Here is a 12,089-nt window from a genome sequence, read left to right as displayed (position 1 = left end):
CGGGCGCTAGGACCCAGCGGGACCCTCGGTGGGCGCTGAGGGGGGAACCGGTCTGACGGACGGGGGGGGAGGTCACGGACAAAGAGACAAAGCCGGGGGACCCGGTTTATTGGTAAAAAGGGGGGACAGAAACGGCTCCAGTGGCAACGAGGGACACCCCCAACTCACCCCCTCCCCATATTACATCCCCCCAAAATACCCCCCCTCCAATATCACCCCTCACCCCCGAACCACTTCTCCACGTCACAGGGACCCCCCCAAACCAGTCCATGGGACCCAGCCATGGGGCAGCCCCATAGCAGAGCACGGGGTGTGGGGGGGGTCATAAGAGGGGGTCATAAGTCGGGGTCCTCGGAGTCCCCGGTGGGGGGGGGCTCACGGCGGCCCCCCCACACGAAGCGGTAATTGTCCTGCAGCGCCTGGTGCCGCCGCCGCTCCCGGTGCACCTCGGGGGAGCCCTGCAGCTGTGGGGGGGGTCACGGGTCATAAGGACACAGCAGTGGGGGGACACAGCAGTGGGGGGACGCAGCAGTGGGGGGACGCAGCAATGGGGGGACGCAGCAATGGGGGGACGCAGCAATGGGGGGCACTCATGACTGGGGGGCCGCTCGCCCCGCCCCCCACGCTCACCAGCACATTGAAGAAGATCTCCTTGAGGTTCTTGGTGTCCTCCTCCGACAGCCAACGGCCCTCGGCCTCGTCCCCCCCTGCTGTCACGATCTTGATCTCAATCTTCCCTGTGACAAGCAGGAGGATGGAGGGTGATGGAGGAGCAAGAGAGGTGGGGGTGATGGAGGAGGAGGAGGGTTGGGGGGGATGGAGGAGAGTTAGGGGGGATCGAGGAGGAGAGTTGGGGGGTGATAGAGGAGGAGAGTTGGGGGGTGATAGAGGAAGAAGATGGGGGGTGATAGAAGAGGAAGAGGGTTGGAGGTGGATGAGGGTTGGGGGAAATGAGGTATTGGGGGCCCTCCAGTCCCTACCTTCTGCCCGCAGCCCCTCCTTGGCCAGCAGCTCCCGCACGTCGCTCTGGGGGTGGCCCTGGGGAGGTTCCTGCTGCCCGGACCTGCTCTTCCTTCCAGCCCCATCCTCCTCCTCCCTCTCGCCCCCCCCGTCCAATTTGTCCATCAGGCGGTTGAGGGTGGAGGCCAAGGACTTGGAGGCCCGGGTCCGGTCGAACTCGCCCTTCAGCCCCTCGGTCTCCAGCTCATCCTCCACCTGCAGGTGATGGGTTTAGGGCACTCGCAGGAGGGGCCCAGCCCAGCTGGGGGGGTCCCGGTGCCCTCCCCCACCTCATTGATGATGTTGTCAAACTCTTTCTCCATCTCAGTCTTCACCTCCTCCTTCAGCTGCGCCATCTGCTCCCGCGGCAGCAGCACGGCCTCCAGCTCCTTCTCAAAGCCACCCAGGAGGTCCTCCTCGTCCTCGTTGTCCTCTTCTTCCTCCTCTGGCCGCTCCTTGTCACCCACCACTGAGGGCTCCTCATGGGCTGGGGGAGCCTTGGCCGCTGCCTCCCCCACCTCTTCCTCCTCCTCACTCACCTTCTCCTTGGCCTGGAGGTGAAGGGAAGGTTCTCATGGACACCCCTCGGAGCCAAGGGGAAAGGCAAGGCCGGGAGCAGCTCCCTGTGGGCACCAACCTTCCTGGAGCTCTCCTTCAGCTCCTCGATGAACTGGAGCAGGTCCCCGAGGCTCCGGATCACTTTGAAGTGGATTTTCTTCCGCGGATCTATAAGGTGACCACAACAAAGGACAGGCTGGGGGGGCCGTGGTGGGAGTGGGGGACACAGGGAGCGGGTGCCATCGTGGGACTCACCAGTCACCCGGTCACCAGCGGCCCTCGGGGACGGCTCCTCCGCCTGCAGAAGGAGAGGGGGTGATGGAGCAGGAACCTAACATGGCTCCTGCACAACAGGACACCCCTGAGGACTCACCCGGGTGCTGTCCTGGTGGCCGCCATCCTCACTGGTCGCCTCCTGGCCCTGCTCCTTGGCTGGGTCTGCTTCATCCCTCGAAGTGGCTGGTGGGGAAGGAAGAGGAGGGGACGTGGGCACGGCTGTCCTGCCCCGCGGTGGCTCCTTGGCCATGGGACGTGGGCCCTACCATCACCATGGGCCACCGGTGCCCCCTCGGGGGGGTTCCCGGGGGTCTCCACATCCCTCTCGCTCCACAACCTCGTGTCCAACGTCTTGAGCTCCTCCGAGATCTCCTCCACCTTCCGCTTGGTGTCCGCTGGAGGGACACAAGAGGGGGATCCACGTCAGCCCTGTGGGCCCCACTCCGCACCCACCCCGGGGGGGGCCCCACTACTCACAGACTTGGGCCTGGACATACTGGACGTACTGGGCCGGGCTGAGTGCGGGCTGGCACAGGATGGGCTGCGGCGCTGCGGCAGGGGATGGCCGCAGGAGCGGGTGGTGGCAGATGCGGGGGGTGTGAACCGTGAGCACGTAGGAGCAGGACTGGGGCTCATCCACGCGGGCAAGGTGGTCACCAGCCCCCTCCTCACACAGGAACTGGGGGGTGGGGCCATCATCACCATCATCACTGCCACCACCACCACCACCACCATCATCACCGCCACCACCATCACCACCACCATCATCACCATCCCCACCATCATCACACCCCCATCACCACCACCATTGCCCAGCGCCGCCGCAGCCTCACCCGCACTTCAGCCTCGCGGGCCCGGCCGGTGAGGTCGCAGCGGGAGCCATTCACATAGCTCTGGCTGTGGTAGCGTTTCAGCCGGTGCTGCTTGGAGGCCTGCAGAGGGGTTGGAGCTGGGGATTCTCTGCTGGCTCATACGCGGGCTGGGTGCTGGCACATGCAGGTGGGATGGAGCCCAAACCTTGGCTGTTTCGTCATCCCAGTCGAACGCTGACTGATAATAGCCGAGGAAGAGGATGTCTCCTTTGATCTCCGACTCTACAGTGAGAGGCCAGAGTGGCACAGGCTGGAGAGGACACTGGGGACAATCTGCCCCCCTCATCCTCCCTGTGCCACCATCACCTTCCACATGGTACTGCTGGACGTGCTTCCCATAGCAGAACTCGTAGGTCCACCAGTCCTTGGTCTGGAAAAGATGGGGATGAACAAGGATGGGGGCCCCCAAATCCCACGCCTTGTCCCTAGGGGCTACCCCGTGCCCCAGAGCCCACCTTGAGGAGGCAGGGAGCCGCCGCCATGGGCTGCAGGAGCTCGCTGACACCGGAGCCGTTGTAGAGCTGCGCCTCCTCCAGGGGGTCAGGGGGGCTCCGCACGGCCGCCGCCGGGAGCCGGCACTCGTAGCGCTGCTTGAACTTGGAAGCCACCGTCACCACGTCCCCCGGCGGGCGCTGGGGGGGACACGGGGAGGTCCTTGGAGGGCACCGGTGCCCCCTCCCCGTGCCTCAGTTGCCCCCAAGCCCACCCTGCTCAAAGGAGACCGAGCTACCGGGGAGCGGGCGCTCCGCTCCCGGCCCGCGGAGCCGGTTCCTGCCTGGCGGGAGCCACCGGAGCTGCTCGGCGCCCAGGGCCCGGAGCCCGCAGCTCCACCAGCAGTGGGACACGCGGTGCCCTCACCCCGGTACGGGGCCGTGCCCGGACCGCACCTCCAGCCCCGCGCCGGGCCCCCGCCACCACACGGGCCGCTGCCCCCGGCCGCTGCCCCGCGCACCTGCCCCGCCAGCACGGGCTCGGCCAGGATCTCGAGGCCGTACTTGAGCTCGCCGAGCTCCTGCAGGTCCAGAGCGGCGCGGGCGCCCCGCAGCGCCGGGCCCAGCACGGCCAGGACCGAGAGGAGCAGCGGCCCCGGGCCCGGGCCCCGGCCCCTCCGCGCCGCCATCTTCGCCCTCCTCACTGAGCCGCTTCCGCCCGACACCTCCCCGCGCCCGCCCCCGCGCCCCCGCGTCCCAAGTAGTGATTGGTCGATATGCCTGCCCGTCAGAGCTCTACCGTCTGTTATTGGTAAACGCCTCTCGGTGACGTCACCGGTGTTGAGGCCGCGGCCGCAGGGCCGTGGCTCCTCCCGCGGCTGGACGCGATTGGGCTGAGTCAGCTCTGGCGGCAGCCAATGGGGAGGCGGAGAGCGATGACGCAGCCAGAGGCGGGGAAGCCGGCTCCCCATTGGCTGAGCGGGATGCAGGTGAACCCCGCGCCCTGATTGGTGGAGAGCGTGCAGAGCATCCCCGAGGGGGGATTGGGGGGGCGGGGAGGCGCTTTGTCACGTGATTAACGGAGCCGGGAGGAGGGGGCCCGGCCCCGCTCCAGGGTGAGCCTCCCCCGTCCACCCCCCTGCGACCCCCAGGACCCCCCCCGCTCCCCAGTTCCCAGCCCCCAATTCTCCCCCCAGCCCCCAGATCCCAGCCCCCATCCTCCCATCGCCCCTCCTGTCCTCCCCGCCGCGCGCAGTCCCGGCCCCCCCGGTTCCACCCGCCCGCGGCTCAATGGGGCCGTTGTTCTGCCCACGACGGGACAGAGCCCGGCCTGTGGCGCCCGGAGCCTCTGCCGCACAGGGGGGCGGGACCCGGGGATAAACCGAGCGGGGGGGACCCTATCCCGACCCCCGCCAGGCCTGATGCGCCGGTGACAGCGGCGGCCGCCTCCTCCCCGCTCTTTGTTTCCCCTCGCTCCCCGGCTTCCCGCCCCTCCCGGGGCTGCGGCGGTGCCGTTCCCAACCGGGGCCGCCGGGGGCGCCCGTTCGCCCCCCCGCAGACACCGACAGACCCCCCCTCTGCCTGAGCCGGGACCCGCCGGGGAGCCAGGTAGGTCCGGGGCCATCCAGAGTCCCCATATCGCTACAGGTCGAGGCGAGAGGGGGCATCTGCCGACATCTCCCTTTTCCCTAAGCTCCCCCCCCCCGGCCTCCACATCCCCCGAGCTCCGCATTGGCCGCATTGCCTGACCCCCCCCCCCCCAGTCTTTATCCCCCGTTGCCGAACCCCCCAAACATGACCCCGCCCACTCCTAAACTCCCCCATTCCTGTCCCCCTATTCCTTGCCCCCCGTTGCCAGACCCCTTCAATCCTGATCTCTCCACTCCTGACCCCCCCCAGTCCTGCATCCTCAATCCTGTGCCCTGATTCCCAGCCCACCATTCCCAAACCGCCACAATCCTGACTCCCTCCATCCTGCCCCCCTATCCTGCCCCCCCATTCCTGCCCCCCATTCCTGCCCCCCCATTCCTACCCCCATCATTCCTGACCACCCCAATTCTGGCCCCCCCCTCCCTCTACAGAACCGCCTGGGGGTTCTGAGTGTGTCCCCTGGCCCTGACACTGTCCCTGTGTCCCCAGGCCGGTGTTGTGGGGGACAGAGCCATGAGTGTGGGCTGAGACCCCCCCAGAGACCTGCAGCCAGCCTGAGGTGAGACTGGAGATGCTGGGGGTGCTGAGAGTACTGGAATGACGAGGGGCTACTGGGAAGCAGTGGGGGTCTCTGGGAACACTGGGGGGCACTGGGAGCACTAGGGGCACTGGGGAACACTGGGAGCACTGGAATGACGAGGGGGTGCTGGGAACCACTGGGGGGCTCTGGGAACACTGGGGGCCACTGGCTAGCACTGGGAGCACTGGAATGGCGAGGGGCAGTGGGGAGCACTGTGGGCACTGTGAAGCATTGGGGGGCACTGGGGGCATTGGTGGCACTGGGAGCCCTGGAGGCCACTGATTAGCACTGAGAGCACTGGAATGATGGGGAGCACTGGGGGCACTGAGGGGTACTGCGGGGCACTGGGATGCACTGAGAGCACTGGAATTACAGGGGCACTGGGGAGCACTGAGGGGCACTGCGGGGCACTGGGATGCACTGGGAGCAGTGGGAGCACTGCAGGGCACTGGGGAGCACTGGGGGGGAGCTGGGAGTGACGGGGGGGTGCAGAAGGACACTGTGGGATTCCCGGGGACGCTGCGAGCAAGGGGGGAGGCAATGGGAGGTTCTGGAGGGTGCTGGGAGGGGCGCTGGGGGGGCACTGGGTTGACGGGGGGGGGCTGTGTCAGTGTGTTGTCGGGGTCGCTCGGGGTCACGCTCTGCCCCCTCTCGCTACTGTAGCGCCCCCTGCCGGCCGCAGCATGCGGGGCGCGCCGCGCTCGTGCGCGCTGGCGGTGGGCGTGGCCTCGGCGCTCGCGCTGCTGCTGCACCTCTGGGTGCCCGCGGGCCCCCCCAGCGTGGACCTGAGCGGCCCCCCCCGCCTGCCGCCCCCCCCGCGGGGACCCGCGCGCGCCTACCCGCACGTGCCCTTCCGCCTGCGCCGTGACGTCATCGAGTGAGGGCGGGGCCCACGGTGGGGGTGTGGGAGGGCACATGGGTGGGGGTTATTCGTGCGGGGGGATGATGGCACCCATGGGTGGGGAGTGCCCACGGGTTGGGGGACCCATTGGGTGGCACCTATGGGTGGGGGAGTACCCATGGATGGGGGAACCCAAGGGTGGGGAGCACCTCAGAGAGGGGCACGCGTGGGGTGTGAGTACCCATGGGTGGGGGAATCCATAGACATGAGAACCTCGGTAGTGGCACCCATGGGTGGGAGCAGCCGTTGCTGGGGGGACCCATGCTTTGGGGGGCACCCAAGGGTGGTGAGACCAGGGACTGCAGGGATGGGGCACCCTGGGGCTGGGGGCTGGAGCCATGGGGCTGTGGTGGGGTGATTGGTGATGCTGAGGAGGTGTCAGGGTGGGTGGTGAGGCTATGCTGGCACATGCTGTTCCATACTGGTGGTCCATGTCAGTCCATACTGGTCCGTACAGGCCCATACTGGTCCATATGGGTCCATGCTGGTCCATACGGGTCCATAGTGGTCCATTCTGGCCCATACTAGTCCATACGGGTCCATGCTGGTGCATACTGATCCATTCTGGTCCATACAGGTCTAAGCTGGTCCATACTGGTGCATGCTAGTTCATACTGGTCCATATGGGTCCACTGTGGTCCATACGGGTCCATGCTGGTCCATACGCATCCACAATGGTCCATACTGGTCCATATGGGTCCATACGGGTCCATACGCATCCACAATGGTCCATACTGGTCCATACGGGTCCATACGGGTCCATACGCATCCACAATGGTCCATATTGGCCCATACGGGTCCATGCTGGTCCGTACGGCTCCGCTCCACCCCCTGCAGGCTGCTGCCCGGGAACGGGTGCTCGTGCGCGGCGGAGCCGGGGCCGCTCTTCGGGCAGGGCCGCGGCGCCGTTGACTTCGGCAGCAGCCTCGGCCCCAGCGAGCGGCGGCTGCAGCAGCAGCGGGAGCGCGAGTTCCGCTCGTACCGGCAGCGGTGAGCGGCGGGGGCGGGGGCAGCGGGGTCACGGTGGGGCAGGACGGGGCCTGCTGGGGATCTGCATTGGGCAGGATGGGACTCCCCGGTGTCGTGTGGGGCAGGGTGGGACGAACAAGGGTCACCGTGGGGCAGGGCGCTATGCGGCAGGGCGCTATGGGGCAGGGCAGCCACTGCGCGCTCCCCACAGGGTGCAGTCTCCAGCCGATCGCCTCCTCATCGTTCGCGCTAACTCGCCCCTGGAGTACCCAGCGCAGGGGGTGGAGGTGCGGCCTCTGCAGACGGTGCTGGTGCCCGGTGAGAGGGGCCGGGGGCCGGGGAGGGCGCTGTGGGGCAGGGGTCAAGAGGCCTCTGTCCCACTCATCTGCCCCCATCTCCGGTCCCACAGGGCTCAGCCTGCAGGCGGCCGGCAGGGAGAGCTATGAGGTGAGGGGGGGGGGGAGGGCGGGGGGCGCAGATCGAGGGCACACCCTGGGACATGGCCCCCCATTGCCCCCATTGCCCCAGGTGAACCTGACGGCCTCCATGGGGACACTGGCGGTGGCCGCGGTGGTGGAGGGGGTGCTGCTGCGCGGCGAGGGGCAGCCCCACCTCTCCATGGCCAGCACCCGCCTGGACCACCTCAACCGGCAGCTCCAGTTCGTCACCTACACCAACACCGTGTTCCACCCCGACACCGCCGACATCGGTGGGTGCTGGGCCCAGGGGGGGCTCTGGATGGGTCCTGGTCCATGGGTGGGATGTGGATGGGAGCTGGTCCATGGGTGCAATGTGGATGGGTGGGGGTCCATGGGTGGGATGTGGATAGGAGCTGGTCCATGGGTGGGAAGTGGATGGGAGCTGGTCCATGGGTGCAATGTGGATGGGTGGGGGTCCATGGGTGTGATGTGGGTGGGTGCTGGTCCATGGGTGGGATGTGGATGAGAACTGGTCCATGGGTGGGCTCAGGTGGGTGCTGGCCCATGGGGTCAGTGGATGGGGTGGGGGTGCCTGCGGTGGGGGGTGCTGGTGCCGCCCAGCGCCCGCTGCCCCTCCAGTGCAGTTCTGCACCCACGGGCACGAGGCCGCCTTCGCCATCCGCATCCGGCACCCGCCCGCGCCGAGGCTCTACGGGCCCGGGGACAGCGACGGTGACGGAGGTGACCAGGACTGAGCCCCAGTGCCCTCAGTGTCCCCCCAGTGCTCTCCCAGTGCCTCCCCTGTGCCCTCAGTGCCCCCTCCATGCCCTCAGTGTCCCCCCAGTGCCCTCGGTACCTCCTGTGCCCTCCCAGTGCCACCCCCATTGCCCTCAGTGTCCCCTGTGCCCCACTCCCTTTCCCCCCACGGCTCTGCCCCGTTCCCTGGTGGGGATCCACCCCCCGGCTCCCAGCCCTGGCTGCCCCCCCAGGGTACAATGTCTCTGCGCTGGTCACCATCGCCACCAAAACCTTCCTGCGCTACGAGAAGCTGCGGGGGCTCCTCTCCAGCATTCGCCGCTTCTACCCCGGCGTCACTGTGGTGGTGGCTGACGACAGCCCCCGGCCCGAGCCCCTCAGCGGGCCCCACCTGGAGCACTACGTCATGCCCTTCGGCAAGGTGCTGGCTGTACTCCGCCATGGGTGCCATGGGGTGCTGTGGAGCATTGGGGGTGCCATAGGACGCTGTGGGGTGCTGTGGGGTGATGTGGGCTGCCATGGGGTTCCATGGGGTGCTGTGGGTGCCATGGATTGCTGTGGAGTGCCATGGGGTGCTGTGGGATGCTGTTAGGTGCTATGGGATGAAATTGGGTGCCTTGGGGTGCTGTAGGTGCCATCAGGTGCTCTGAGTGCTGTGGGATGCCATGGGGTTACCATGGGATGCTGTGGGGTGCCATGGGGTTACCATTTCGTGCTGTGGGGCGCCGTTGGATGCCGTGGGTGCAGTGGGGCAGGCATGGGGCTGACGCTGTCCCTGCAGGGCTGGTTCGCGGGGCGGAACCTGGCTGTGTCCCAGGTCACCACCAAGTACGTGCTGTGGGTGGACGACGACTTCATCTTCACGCCCCGCACACGGCTCGAGAAGCTCGTGGACGTGCTGGAGAGAACCAGCCTGGACCTGGTGCGGGGGGGTCCTGGTACCCGGGGGGGGCCCAGAGGTGCCCCGGCGCTGGCGGGGCTGCGGGTGGGTGATGCAGGAGCTCCCGGTCCCGCAGGTCGATGCTGGGGCTCTCGTGTCCCAGCCCCTTCCCAGGGTCTCGGGTGCTGCTCCCAACCCTTTCCCGGTGCTAACGGCAGGGATCCAGTTCCCATCCCGGTCCTGTACCAGTCCCAGGGCTCTCGGGTGCTGTTCTCACCCTGTTCCTGGTGCCCAGGGCCAGTGCTGGATCTCGGGTTCAGGTCCCATTCCCGGTGCCGATGCTGGGGTTCCTGTTCCCAGTGCCAATGCCGGGGTCAAGGTTCCTGTTGCTGGTGCTGGTGCTCGTGGGTCCCATTCCCATGTCTGTTCCATTCCCATTCCCGTGTTTGCTCCTATTCCCATTCCTATTCGTTTTCCCATTCCTATTCCTGTTCCCATTTCTTGTTCCCTTTCCCTTTCCAATGCCCGTGACTATTCCCATTCCTGTTTCTGTTCCCATTCTCTTTCCCTTTTCTGTTCCATTCCTGTTCCCTTGTCTGTTCCCATTCCCATTCCCATTTCTGTTCCCATTCCTATTCCCATGTCTGTTCCCGTTCCCATTCCCGTTTCTGTTCCCGTTCCCTTTCCGTTCCCATTCCCGTGTCTGTTCCCGTTCCCGTTCCCGTCTCCGCTCCCATTCCCCGCTCCCGTCCGGATCCCGCAGCGACCCCGGTGCCGTTCCCGCTCCCGCAGGTGGGTGGCGCTGTGCGGGAGATCACCGGGTTCACCACCACGTACCGGCAGCGGCTCTCGGTGCGGGCGGGCGGCGCGGGCGGGGACTGCCTGCGGGCCCGGCCCGGCTTCCATCACCGCCTCGCGGGCTTCCCGGACTGCGTCGTCACCGACGGCGTCGTCAACTTCTTCCTGGCCCGGACGGACAAGGTCCGGCAGGTGGGGTTCGACCCCCGGCTTCGGCGAGTGGCGCACCTCGGTGAGCGGGGGGAGATGCGGGACAGGAGATACGGGGTGTGGGGACACAGGGACGTGGGATGGGGAGATGTGGGATATGGGAATATGGGACATGAGATATGGGCTGTGGGGATATAGGGACATGGGATGGGGAGATGTGGGATATGGGACATGGGATGTGGGGATATAGGATATGGGACATGGGGATGTGGGATATGGGGATATGGAACATGGGGATGTGGGATATGGGGGGATGATATGGGGACATGGGATGTGGGAATATGGGACATGGGGATATGGGATGTGGGATATGGGACAGGGGGACGTGGAACAGGGGGATGTGGGATATGGGGACATGCGAAGCTCATGGGGTTCCTGTCCCGCCCTCAAAGAGTTCTTCATTGACGGGCTGGGGGTGCTGCACGTGGGCTCCTGTGAGGACGTGGTTGTGGATCACGCGTCCAAGCTGGCGCTGCCGTGGCGCCGCTCCGAGGGCGAGCGCCAGTATGCGCGGTACCGGTACCCGGCGGCGCGCGACGACAGCCTCAGCCTCAAGCATCGCCTCTTCTTCTTCAAGAACCGCTTCAAGTGCATGGCCGGCAACTAAACCCTCCCCCGGCCACCCGCGGGGACAGCCAGCATGGGACACCCACCGGGACACCACATGGGCAAAGCTATGGGCAAACCCATGGGCACCAGCCCGGGGGGGGGAACCACCATGGGACACCCACTGGGACACCCTATGGGCAAAGCTACGGGCAGACCCGTGGGTCATGCTATGGGTCACACTATGGGCCACCACCCAGGAGGGGGAGAACCGTCATGGGACACCCAATGGGGCACGCTATGGGCAAACCCATGGGCCACCCAATGGGGGACATCCCAAAGGGACACTCCGTGGACCCACACACGGGCAACCCCATGAGCTGCCATCCCAGGGGCAGTAACCTGTATGGGGCACCCCACTGGCCACCACTCGCGGGGCAACCCCATGGGATGCTGCCACCATGGGTCACAACCTGAGGGGCACTGCCCATGGGCCATCACCCACGGGCACCCCAATGGGCCACTCTTGGGGGAGGGGACGGGACAGACACGACAACCACCATGTGCCATCCCATGGGTTACCCCATGGACAACCCCCATGGACCACCCTGGGGGAGGGACCAGCCCCATGTGCCACCCCATGGACAACCCCCGGGGAGGGTGACAACCCCATAGGCCACCTCCATGGGCCACCCTATGATGGGCCATCCCCCTAGGGGGCCCTATGGGCCACGCCATGGGGGTGGGCAGCCCCATGGTTTACCCCAGTGTCCCCCCGGCCCCGTGTCCACCCTGCGCAAACACCCCCCCCCCCCCCCCAGTTTTTAGCTCTTTTCTACTGTGGGGGGGGTGGTTCCAGCCCCCCCCCCGGGAACCCACGTGACAGGTACCCCCATTTTATGCCCCCCCCTGTTTTCTATTCTCCCCATATCCCCTCCCGGCCTCAGGGGGCGGGGCTTCCCTCTCCCCGCCCCTTTTCTACCCAATGGATGGAGAGATTTTGACGACACCGGACTCTGCCTCGTTACTGGTCCCGCCCCTCCGAGCGCGCCCTATTTACTGCCGCGGGTGACGTTACGGGGGCTGGGGAGTGGCTTCGAGATGGGGCGTGGCCTTTCTGGGGCATTAGCCAGGCTGAGGTGGGGGCATGGCCTAAACTGAGGGGCTCCCCTGGGTCCTCCCGTCCGTCCCCGTCCTGCTCCTGCCGGGGGACGCACGAACACGGGCACACGAGGGGCACATCC

At 66.8% G+C, this 12,089-nt stretch overlaps 2 protein-coding genes across 7 annotated transcripts; one reads left to right on the top strand and one right to left on the bottom strand.

The window, feature by feature from the left end:
- Positions 1–87: 87 nt before the first annotated feature.
- Positions 88–6,293, bottom strand: OS9 (OS9 endoplasmic reticulum lectin). 3 transcript variants are annotated; one of them, XM_065659617.1, is made up of 15 exons: positions 6,206–6,293; positions 3,658–4,014; positions 3,161–3,337; positions 3,012–3,075; positions 2,851–2,927; positions 2,667–2,765; positions 2,311–2,512; positions 2,100–2,228; positions 1,931–2,016; positions 1,813–1,855; positions 1,637–1,725; positions 1,290–1,550; positions 981–1,215; positions 631–737; positions 88–464 (listed from the first exon to the last, which is right to left on the bottom strand). In XM_065659617.1, exons 1-15 carry the CDS (start codon positions 6,281–6,283, stop codon positions 336–338), a joined length of 2,133 nt encoding a protein of 710 aa, XP_065515689.1. In that variant the 5' UTR covers positions 6,284–6,293; the 3' UTR covers positions 88–335. The 3 variants fall into 3 exon arrangements, with proteins under 3 accessions (XP_065515689.1, XP_065515687.1, XP_065515688.1); XM_065659615.1 differs by lacking the exon at positions 6,206–6,293 and having other exon boundaries at positions 3,658–4,122; XM_065659616.1 differs by lacking the exon at positions 6,206–6,293 and having other exon boundaries at positions 2,106–2,228; positions 3,658–4,122.
- On the top strand, positions 1,932–11,882 carry B4GALNT1 (beta-1,4-N-acetyl-galactosaminyltransferase 1). Of its 4 annotated transcripts, XM_065659619.1 has the most exons (12): positions 1,932–4,744; positions 5,276–5,345; positions 6,030–6,243; positions 7,105–7,257; positions 7,448–7,554; positions 7,646–7,683; positions 7,765–7,945; positions 8,295–8,396; positions 8,645–8,832; positions 9,193–9,333; positions 10,084–10,321; positions 10,692–11,880. In XM_065659619.1, the coding sequence occupies exons 3-12, from the start codon at positions 6,050–6,052 to the stop codon at positions 10,904–10,906; spliced, it is 1,557 nt and encodes a 518-aa protein (XP_065515691.1). In that variant the 5' UTR covers positions 1,932–4,744; positions 5,276–5,345; positions 6,030–6,049; the 3' UTR covers positions 10,907–11,880. The 4 variants fall into 4 exon arrangements, with proteins under 4 accessions (XP_065515691.1, XP_065515692.1, XP_065515693.1 ...); XM_065659620.1 differs by having other exon boundaries at positions 1,932–5,345; XM_065659618.1 differs by lacking the exons at positions 1,932–4,744; positions 5,276–5,345; positions 6,030–6,243 and having other exon boundaries at positions 6,641–7,257; positions 10,692–11,879.
- The last annotated feature ends 207 nt before the right edge of the window (positions 11,883–12,089 follow it).

Source organism: Lathamus discolor, chromosome 23 (genome assembly GCF_037157495.1).
Source record: "Lathamus discolor isolate bLatDis1 chromosome 23, bLatDis1.hap1, whole genome shotgun sequence".
Taxonomy (NCBI): Eukaryota; Metazoa; Chordata; class Aves; order Psittaciformes; family Psittacidae; genus Lathamus; species Lathamus discolor.
Note: the sequence above shows the minus strand (reverse complement) of the source record. Positions and strands in the feature narration are given on the sequence as shown.

Excerpts from the sequence above, each read along its gene's own strand:
- OS9 (XM_065659615.1), bottom strand. The coding sequence starts at position 4,107 with ATGGGGAGCCGGCTTCCCCGCCTCTGGCTGCGTCATCGCTCTCCGCCT. Across the intron at positions 2,928-3,011 it reads CCAGCAGTACCATGTGGAAG|AGTCGGAGATCAAAGGAGAC; the intron begins GTGATGGTGGCA and ends CTCTCACTGTAG. Across the intron at positions 1,551-1,636 it reads TGAAGGAGAGCTCCAGGAAG|GCCAAGGAGAAGGTGAGTGA; the intron begins GTTGGTGCCCAC and ends CTTCACCTCCAG.
- B4GALNT1 (XM_065659618.1), top strand. The coding sequence starts at position 6,869 with ATGCTAGTTCATACTGGTCCATATGGGTCCACTGTGGTCCATACGGGT. Across the intron at positions 7,555-7,645 it reads GCAGACGGTGCTGGTGCCCG|GGCTCAGCCTGCAGGCGGCC; the intron begins GTGAGAGGGGCC and ends CCGGTCCCACAG. Across the intron at positions 7,684-7,764 it reads CCGGCAGGGAGAGCTATGAG|GTGAACCTGACGGCCTCCAT; the intron begins GTGAGGGGGGGG and ends CCATTGCCCCAG.